General features: G+C 36.9%; 2 protein-coding genes across 2 annotated transcripts in view; both read right to left on the bottom strand.

Annotated features, from left to right (window-relative positions):
- LOC117101589 (polycomb protein SUZ12-like) overlaps positions 1-4,684 on the bottom strand; it is a 20,072-nt gene extending 15,388 nt beyond the window's left edge. The window contains exons 1-5 of the mRNA XM_033241570.1: positions 4,487-4,684; positions 2,828-2,874; positions 2,634-2,698; positions 1,748-1,819; positions 914-966 (exon numbers count right to left, since the gene is read on the bottom strand). Coding sequence (XP_033097461.1) covers positions 914-966; positions 1,748-1,819; positions 2,634-2,698; positions 2,828-2,874; positions 4,487-4,586 — 337 coding nt within the window. The 5' untranslated portion in view covers positions 4,587-4,684. The remainder of the gene's footprint in view (positions 1-913; positions 967-1,747; positions 1,820-2,633; positions 2,699-2,827; positions 2,875-4,486) is intronic.
- A 2,982-nt stretch (positions 4,685-7,666) lies between these two features.
- Positions 7,667-10,738, bottom strand: part of LOC117101616 (adhesion G-protein coupled receptor D1-like) — an 18,229-nt gene continuing 15,157 nt past the window's right edge. The window contains exons 13-16 of the mRNA XM_033241619.1: positions 10,404-10,470; positions 9,565-9,653; positions 9,164-9,332; positions 7,667-8,465 (exon numbers count right to left, since the gene is read on the bottom strand). Of these exons, the coding sequence (XP_033097510.1) occupies positions 8,376-8,465; positions 9,164-9,332; positions 9,565-9,653; positions 10,404-10,470 (415 nt within the window). The 3' untranslated portion in view covers positions 7,667-8,375. The remainder of the gene's footprint in view (positions 8,466-9,163; positions 9,333-9,564; positions 9,654-10,403; positions 10,471-10,738) is intronic.

Here is a 10,738-nt window from a genome sequence, read left to right on the forward strand (position 1 = left end):
AGCTTGTTACTGTCACGCACTATGAAACTTTGGGCGATCTGACGTCATCACAGCCGAAGCACATGCCTGTCTGCAAAACACCCCACGAAAATGGACCAATTGGCGGGCAGGCAGAGTTTTTGGGGGCGCGACCTGTTCTGTTTACAACTAGACTGCCGACCAGCAAGTGGCATTCCCAGCGAAGAATGTGTACTTGGAAAAACATGATCAGACCTAAAGAAATGTACGCAAAAACAATATAAAAGTCGCAACAGTTTTATTGGTAATAATTAAATTTGCTGAGCAGTACAGCAAAACAACAGGTACTGTACGTATTATTAAATAGGCCTAATGTGTCGAATTTGCGTAGGCTAGGCAGTCAAAAGAATCCAGGGCTTTGATAAATTAATTAAATAGCTAAGCCTTGACTACAACAATCTTGTTCGAAATGGGTTCAATACAAGTTTTACAAACTGAACTGGACAAAAAACTGAACATTGGAGCCGGTCCAGAGGGGTGTCTGTATTGTGAGAGTAGACTGCAACTTACGACATACAATCATGTGAGCCAAGTTCCACAGCACGCTGTCTGAGATGTTATTTTTGACATGGCTAACTTGTTGCCGTACAACAAGGTTTGAACTTCGTATTTTCTTACAGCTGTGTATTTTTCCCACGTGCGCTACTAAATTTGGAACTTCGACTTGTGTGGTTAAAATTACTTTAAAATCGGCCTATCCTGACCGAAAAATTCCGTCGATATAGCTGAAATTCGACTTATAAAAATTCGAATTAAACAAACAATTTACACAGTAATACATAGGAAAGAATTGGGACTTTTTCAAAAATTCGACTGACACAAATTTTCGACTTAAACAGAGTCGACTTTGGCGGACTTTTCATGTAAAAAAGTCTGTAATGTATTTTTTACTTACCATGATTTGGGAAGAAACCGACAAACTTCAATTCCAATCGGTCTCCAAACAACCTATTGAGAAACAAACAAAAAATATAAAAATAATTGTTTTCCTAAAACTATACCAGTCTGCAAGTAACTAATGGAAAATTAGGAGAATAATAACTATTATTGTAAATATTCTCCTGATGGTAAATGAAGCAAATCAACAATGGACTATTCCACTAAGCCCCGCCCACTGGATATTGCTGCTAAGTTCCTCAGAATGACAGTGTTAAAACATACGCAAACACATGCATGGTGGACAACACATATGCTTAGTAGACACACATGTATTCCTGCACCTGATCTGATTGGTCAGTTATCAATTTTGATTGACACTTCAAAAAGGTTCATTCAAAGGTCATGATATTCTCAACAAAACATTCAAATTCTTTTCAGAGCAACCTATATGATGATCAAGGGCAGATCCAGATGTCCAAAAACTGGGGGTGGGTTGGGGGAAAGTGGGCAAGACAACAATACCTGCAAAATTGATGTTTTCTAGATGCCCCAAAATAACCTCAGAGGTGTTTTGGGCCATCAACTTTTTTATTTTTCTTTCAAGAGAGGGGGCTTAAATCCACCCCTGGATAAAGCCCTATCCGGAATACTATCAAATTTTATTTGACAAAAACATGTGACATGGCTAAATATGGCTATGATGACATCATATCATGATCATATATAGGCACATCATGACTATATATATGAACACAACATTTTTTAATAAATTGTAAGCTGTTTGTTTTTTCTCTACAGCAACCTTGGTTATACATTTTTTTAAAATGAAAAATAGGATTAAATATATCACCTGTCTTGCTCTTTTGTCTTTGATTGTGTTTCTTCTACTCTTTGAAGAATTTCATCAACACTCTGTATTTTCCTGGAAAATATACACCACACCATATGATAAAGAATACAGCACTTATATTGGTCTTGCAAAGGTACAGTGCAAGGAATGATTGTTGTTGGAAACCAACTGAGAAATCACTACAGCATACAGTACAAATATTAAAAACGGTATATCGAACTACAACAAAACATTCAGGTAAAAGATTAAAAATAGTACATTGAAGTTGGTGTTTTAAAAATGTGTAGTTATTGTAAACATTCTATAGAAATATTCAGTTAATAGGTATATTGAGTTGAACTAAAAATTAATTGTATTGCACTTCAGATGTGTAAAAACATTACTTATGGAAAAAAGAAGTGTAAAATAAATTACTATGAAAAACATTATTTGGTATGAAAAAACTTTATGTTGAAATACATAAAATTAATAAAAAGTTATATAATAGCAATTGAGTCACAGTATTTTGCCAGGATTAGTTTTTCCTAACTATTGCATTGTACAGGTGAACTGCATTAGATACGAATGAAAATTTATATCTATTATGTTTAGTCATACATTTGCCTAACTATACAGTCTCTTAACTTTCTTCATAAATATAATCATCAAAAAAATCATACAAAATGATTTCATTCAAATAAATTTTAAGTGCCAGACAGGGCAAATCGGTGTGGTGAGAAACCTGTTTAAAGATTTTCAAAAATTCTAACACTGTACAACAATTTCAAAAACAACCAAACACATAGTTAGCCCTTTAGAGCTTGTTATACAATATATTATATTTAATTTAACTTTTAATATTTAATAGCTTTAGTAACATTTTTCAATTCCAAATAATTTTGCTTACCTCCTTTTATTGTCTCTAGAATTTCTCTTCTTGAGGTAGGTGAGAGATCTGTGTAAAAATACAGGCTGAAAAACACATTCTTTATTACAAAATGTTATGTGGTCTTAGTCCTATGTATTTTTGGATGATGAAATAGGCCTATGTCGAAATAACAATAAAACATTATTGCAGTTTCTACAGTATATAATACTTACAGCAATCAAATTACGAGTCCTCAGAAACCTATAGATTTGAGTTGGTTCTAAAAAAAAAAAAAAGGCAGATTAGGAATTACTATAGTATACTGTAGTAGCAGCATCCATGAGGCCTAGTAGTAGGAGGGTCTTATAAGTTTTAGCATTGCCTGGTCCCTTGAAATTTCTGTCGCTTATAATATTTAGTGACACAGCCAGCCTCTATCAATTAATTTTATATACTGATTATTCCTTTTATACGGTTTGACCTAGAAGTCATGCCGTCCTGCGTAGATCTGAGGTACTAACTTGGTGATTTGTTTGTAAACTGTATTTTATTGATTAGGCCTAGGCCTACTGTAGAGAAGTTAGTACACACTAAATGTCAACTCAAGTTATTTATCTTTCATGGGTTATCTCCAGACTGTAATACTAAGGCAAGACGACTTTTAAACCATGTTTAGCGAAACCCCCTGCCCACAAATTATGGCACATAGAACAAAATTATTATATTAAAATATTGATGTGGGAATAAATTTTTTTTTTTCTTTCTGCATTATTTATTTTAACAGCATAAAAAAAGCAATGCAATTTTGTGCCTGGAAATACATTTTCATACATACAAAAAAACTGCCCGACCTCATCTCATCACATTTTTTTTTTTAAAGAGATATAGTCTAATAACTTTTTCCCTAATGATGATTTTGAATAACCCATCACCACGAAAAAATGGAAATTTCAGAAAAAAATGAAAGTTTTACTTTACTTTTATCATGCCTAGGCTGCCTTGAAATCTCCAAAGATAAGCTATGTATATTTCTTCATTATATAAATTTAAAGTATTTAACCATCATATTACTACACTGTTGACATTTACCAATAAAATTTTATTTTTATTTTCTCACCTGGATGTTTTTGGCTAAATAAGAAAACAAAGCTTTATTTTTATTTTTACCCTCCTCCAATGATCTTTAAAAAAATAAGTTCGCGAAACAAGGAATAAAAAAAGTCTACCTTTAATATCGATCCAGATCGCCGCAAAACATAATGACTGTATGCAGGAGTCACTGAATCAATCACTCCAAACAGAATTATAGACGATCCAGCCCATTTTCAGGACGATTTGGCCCAGTTTGAAAGTGGGCTCAATCGTCCTGAAAATGGGCTTGATCCTCCTCTTTGCCCAATTGTTAGACTGTAGGCAAAATCATTTCAGCCCATCATGACTTGTTTGTATTTGTTGATGTTTGATATCAAAATAAATAAATAAATATAGGCCTAGGCCTATGATCATTTCAATAATACAATTCTTGTAATTTTAATAAATATCCTGTATTTATTTTAAAAAAATTAGAACGCAATAATTAATGAATAAGAATGAAAGTTGGCCTAGGCCTAGTCCACATTGTCATTAGCCTAGGTAGGCCTAGGTGAGGTGGACCCAATCGCCTTGGCGTGGGCCCGATCGTCCACACTACAGTAGTTTGACTCGATCAGCCCAACCGATCGTCTCGTGGGCCCGATCGTCTATCACCCTCTAATCGGATACTGATCACACGCGCCGGATTGACTCGGCACGTTGTCCCACCACATACATATAGGCCTAGGCTAGCCTAGGGCCTATGGGGGCCTGGCGCTAGTCAAGAGCTGTAAACAGAGACAAATTAGTTGAATCCTTACTTTTAAATGCTTGGAGAAATAGTTCATGATCAGCTTGTACTTCCTCATTCTTAAGTTTCTTAGGACTACAACGAACCGAAGAATGTTTGTGAGGAGCCATAACCGTAAAAAAAACGCGGTTTTGTGAGAGTTATAAAAAAAAACAACAGCCTCAATCTCGGCTCTGGTCGCCCCCGAAGAGAAAATGTCGCCACCAACATTGAGGCGGGAAAACTTCTCTAGTACTCGGGCGCGCTTGATTGGCTGGTCGGTTTAAAAGTCATGATCAATAAACTTATAAGCCTATCAGCTAACGGCATTAATCCAACATGTTTTCAGATTATTTTTTTATTTTTATTTTTTTTTTTTATTCACAGCCAAGTTTCGTCAAATCTTTAATCGAGTCGGATGTCTACCTGGCCAATTTCTGATAACTAAAAGCCTATCCTATCATAATCAAATTTATTTCGAATCGAAAATCGAACATAAAATAAACACCAAAACATTCGAACCATAAAAGCTAAATACTAACGCAATGAAATTAGAGTTGGATGGTCTAAAAGGTTACTGTCCCGTTTAGAGATTACGGACTACACGATCAATGGTGTAAGGTTGCGTTCAAATGGGGTTATCAGCCTACACATATTGAGGCTCTAAATAAGGTGGCGTCCAGACCCGCGTTTGATCTATACATTCATATTTTAACAGTCCTGTACGCGGGGGGGGGGGGGGGTGCGACGGGTGCATACGCACCCTCCACCCCCAAATTAACAAGGCCCACATTTTCCAGGGTAGAAAATTCAAAACTCACTCTCGCACATTCCAGAAATCCAGCCACCAATCCTCGTTGACCAATATGCAGTTTCCAACTAGGACGGCCTCTAATTCGTCGTACTCATGCAACGACTTTTAAATATTTATAAAGCCTTTTGAGCAATTTGAGTGTTTCCCCCTCCGCTACGTTTTGTCAGTGATTCAACCAGCCATTTGGCCTTTTTGACGGCCAGATTCCTCAAATCTGGCCGTATAAAAATTTGCCTGTCCGTAACGTTTGAAAAGTCACGGCCAAAATATATTTGGCCGAATTTTTAAAAAGTTTACATTTTTTTTCAACATAGGCCTAATATAACGTAGACTTGTTTTGGATATGTTGTTTTTGTACCTTTGTATTGCACTAAACGCTTAATCTATAGGCCTGTTATTGGGACCCCTTTAGCCGATTGTATGTAAGAGAGTTTATTTAAAAGATAACAGTTACATTTAATAATTTAAATTGTTCGGATGAAATATTATTATTTTATATGAAGTTAAGCTTTATGAAGACAGTCAATGCAAGTTTGTCGTGTGCTGCAGTGTTCTTTATGTAGAACTCGATGATCACTCGGGTCCGATGGCACCTCCAATTTCAAGCAAGCGTTGTGCCAGAAACTTCTTCGAAGTTACTCAGAGTTAGATTATATACCCCAGTTGGGTTCGAGGGGGCATGGCCCCAGGCGCTCCGACGATCTGAGCATCAAAGCTGTTTTAAACCGATTTCAGGGAGTGTGTCTTGACAATAACGGTGACATAAGCAAAAATATTTTTAGTTTCAATGTAATTGAGCACCCGATGTTGACGTAATCGCTGATAAATTTTTAGTAACGCGTCAGCGAAACAAATATTCACATAAATATTAAGTACTCTCTAATGACTCAATTACTGGTACTGGTACTGGTACTTGTAGCCTGAATTCGTGATAATTCGTTATCACGCATAAATTTGTGCTAAATGCGTGATAAATTATAGATCACTTTTTGCAAAATGTGTGTTTCATCCAAAATCATTTTGTTGATGAAAAGAAAAATTGATCGCCCAAACGCATCAGAGGTTATTTTCTGGCGTCTAGAAAACAAAAATTTCTCCAAGACGGTGTTACCCTTTTCGGCCCCGGCCCCTCCCACTTTCGGAAATCTGTGGATTCGCCCCTGAATTGGCCTACATGCCAGCAACTAACTAAAGAACATAGGCTATTTATAATGATGTAGCTGGGCATGTATTTTATGGTGATAATTAAAAGATGAAAAAAGTGAAAGTTTAACATTGTTCTGTGTATATCATTTGAATTTCTTAAATTTCTAACGAATGACCTCTGATTTTCGTGTAATTATGTACCCACTTTTGTCTTCTAATCGGATTAAAATCTGGTCGAATTTTGGCCGATATCGAAAAAAAAGTTTGGCGGCCGAATTTGGCCGTGAGATGGCGTGTGTCTGGCCGTGAAGACTGTCGACTATCTGGCAACCCTGGATTCAACGCGTAGGCCTACAAACTCACCTTCCCTCTAGGTCTCATCTTTATTCTCGTTTGGATCATCTCGATATGGCGAACGACGGTCAGAGCAAGAAATATATAGTGCACAAAAAAAACGTCAAAGACAATACAGAAAGACTACGGCATTGGTTGTCAAGAAAAACTAAATATATCTCATTATTGTGCGATTGTCAATGAAGCTCTGATCCTACCAACGTCCCGCTACATCAGTGCGATTAAGGGTGATGATAATCAGTGGCGTAAGGAGTTTGTGGGGCCCTGGCGGTGACTTATTGGGGGGGGGGGGGGGGCGGAAGAGGGCGAAGTGAGCGTTAAGTTCGCGAGCGTAGCGAACAAACGGACAATGGGGGCCAGCAATTGAGGAAAAAAGAAAATTCTACTCAAATTTGTGTCTAAGAGTGTCATATCCTGCCATCAGACGTGTCATAATCATAACATTTCTTTCCGTTTAATACATGCATTTTCAGAAATCGATTAAATCAGACTTTAAATTATAAAAAAAAATGGCTGAGCTCCGTCCCCTCGATCCCAGCAGGGTTCTCCCTGTCTCTTATACACATCTAGATGGGTATAAGAGACAGCCACGGAGCCATTTTGTTCTACTCTCTACAAATTCGCACCCACCCAATAAAAATCCTGCATACGGGGCTTTTAAATGGATAATTTTGGAGTCATTTATGATAGCGGTTCTTGTTACTGATCAGTCTGAAGACATCAAGAGCATATCAATTCAATGTTGTTTTTAAGCTTCTCTGATCCACCTTCTTCTCAAATAGCCATAGGTGGTCCAACAGATTGAAGCAGATCTTTTCAAATCAAATCATACGTCAGCATCTACCAAAAAGTAACCTCTATTCTTGAGTGCAAAAAAATCCAAAGTTTGTACCGGTATATCATTTATTCACAAAACAACTGTCTATTCAACCAACAACAATGAAATATATAGAGATTATTTTGAAACACAAATACAAGATCAGTCAAAATGTATGATTTTCATAAATTATTATCATCATTATCGACTTTTCCGCTAAGCCTCGCCCCTTGGATACTGTTGCTAAGGTCCCACAAAACGACAGTATAAAAACATACTTAAACACGTGCGTTTGTGGGATAACAAGTGTGTTTGTTGGACACGTGCGTAAACACATGTAAACATTTGCGTTCACGTAGGCATATTATGTTAATTAAGTCCATAGTATTCAAATACTGTAGTTTTACTGTCGTAGTAGAATTACATTTGGACTGTAGTACAATTACAAACATTATTTCCTTAAAACATATTTATAAGCCAATATATTAGCTTGGGTTCACCATTCATAAATTACAACTTTTCGAGCTCATGACATACAGTATAGTATACTTTTTAAATTGTGTAAATCGCTCCTGCACTTTTTCCTTCTCTTGTGTGTTGTTATTGCAACTTCCAAGTCAGTACTGTGCACGACAATAAACGGAGAATTCAGACTGTTTTTGGTTCCGGTTCTGCATTCATCCTGGTTAATGGTTTGGGCAGGAGTTAAAGGTGGGACGGCTTCCCCACAATCATACGTACGCATCGGAACAGATTCGTCTGTTCTGTCATGTCGCCAAATAGGCCTATCTATAATGATCCTGACTTCTGTTCTTCTGTTAAAACGCTCACCGTATTGTGAATTTTACGTTCTTTACATTTTTTCCATGCCGTTTGAGCCTGTACAAGAACAAGAACAGAACAAAACAGTATGGAGAGAATATGTTACGTTAGATCAATGTGTCATGAACAATTCCAGATGATCTAAGTGTGCAAGTGTAATAGAATCATGAATTACAAATATGTATTCATAATGTTAAAGGCAGTTACCGTATAGTTGGGTCAATTTATACAAACTATAAGAATGGTATCGTATCGTACAAATCAGGGGAATATTTGATGGGGGAACCGGTCTGACCCATATTCAAAAGTAAAAAAAAAAAATGGGGAAAATTATTGATCGCTCAAACGCATCAGAAGTTGCTCCTGGACGTCTAGAAAACAAATATTTTCCCAGGGGCATGTCCAATCCCCACCCCCAGGTTGTCTCAACCCCCTCCCCTCACACACACACACACACACCGCACACACTTTCGGATATCTCTGGATTGGCCCTTGTAAATCGTAAATTGTGAATGAATTCATAGATTAATAAACCGACTAGGAGGGGCATAATATTTGATTGTTATCGTAACTAAAACGACTAGGCCCCAGAGTGTAAATTGTGAATATTTCTCGTATTAAGCATGCGTTCGTATATTATATAACGGACAGTGCTTTTTAATGGTTTCATCCGGGCTTTTAATTATCCTTTCATTCGGGTAACTAATAAGTAAAACATATTAACTGCCTCATAAATAATTTCATCTTCAACAAACCTCGGAACTGAATCTTATTTGCGTCAGCCAAACAATGGCACCTAGTGAAGAGTTGAGAAAAACGAATATGAACTCGGTGGCAATAGAACATATTGCTGAAGACGCCAAACCGAAAAGCCACGTGACTCCAACTACAGGCAAGAGCATCATTACTCGGCAGACAAGATTTCTGATGGAATAATACAAATAACGATGAACATTTCAATATTTAAACTGTTTATATAATTATACTGCAGCATTAATTTGCCGCAAGACGGTTTAGACTTAGTCTCTTCTGTAGGCCTAACTATCTATTGAGAATTTATTTTTATACTTTACAAGGAAACAAGAATTCTGAATGGAAAGAGATAAACTCTAAACTAAACTCTCATAATTGTGTCCAAATCGAAAGTACAACTTACCTCTGCTCCTCAACGTTAGTAGATTTACAACTTGTCACAACTTTTCGATACGTCACATAAGTAACTTTAGTCAACTGCATTATATTGACCTTTTAGATTAACAATAGATAATTATCAATACATTGTGTATCTATGTATCAAATTATTTTGTATTTCGTTACATCTAAATGATTCGTCATACGAATTTTACTCTCTCACATTGGTTTCATAAAAATTGATTAACATAAATATCATTCATTTATCATTTTATTTTCAGAATTTCATATCCATTTTAAACACAAATACAAGCTCTTTAGTTATATAAAGAGGTGGAGTTCCATTGTTGATATATTCTTGACGATTCATAACATCAGTTGATCCTTTGTTTCAATTTCAGATAACAAAATTTATAAAATATGTAAACAAACAACATGAAATGTTATGTCAGGTGAATAAATATTTTTCTATGTTTATCCCTTCGTTATGACTGAACGGGACTCTACTGCAATGTTGATGCATTGCCATTTAGTTGCGAGAGCACGTTTAAAGACTTCTGCTTAGCTGCTGTGGCGTATTTCTAGGGGGTGTGCGGGGGAGGGCACACACCCCTCCAAAAATTATTCGCCCACAGTCGCCCAACCCCCCCCCACCCAAAAATCGCGGTCAAGAAGTTAAAAAACAATTAAAATCATCTTATCCAGCCCCTCTCCGTATTTCACGTTCACCGCCCACCCATCCCCACTTCAAGACTTCTAGATACACCACATGCTTAGCTAAGATTGCAGTCAGCGTGCACCCTTCATTTTGACAACGTTATATCCCTCTGGCGGTGGACCTACAAGTGTTCATGAAATGTTTACCATTGTGGAGAGGCCAGCTGGAATGATGAGGGCTAGAGTAGCGAGGTTTTCAGTGTTCAACCAACATCTAAAAACGAATGTAAAACAAAATTCTAATAGTTTTATGGTGTGGGTAGTATAGTCTAACATATGTAACATGGGCGGCGGAACCGGGGGGCCGGGGGGCCGGGCCCCCCCACTTTTTGGCGAAAAATATATAATGTCTGAAGAACTTTGTATGATCGGAAATGCAAAAAAAGAAGGAGGGAAGAAGGAGAAGGATGGGAAAGAGAATGTTTATCCAGTACCCGACCGAGTTACATTTTCTCGCAATTCACATTGGTGGATCTGGGAGG

This window comes from Anneissia japonica, unplaced genomic scaffold, assembly GCF_011630105.1.
Source record: "Anneissia japonica isolate Jap-2015-1 unplaced genomic scaffold, ASM1163010v1 scaffold17412_len611537_cov169, whole genome shotgun sequence".
In the NCBI taxonomy this organism is placed as follows: Eukaryota; Metazoa; Echinodermata; class Crinoidea; order Comatulida; family Comatulidae; genus Anneissia; species Anneissia japonica.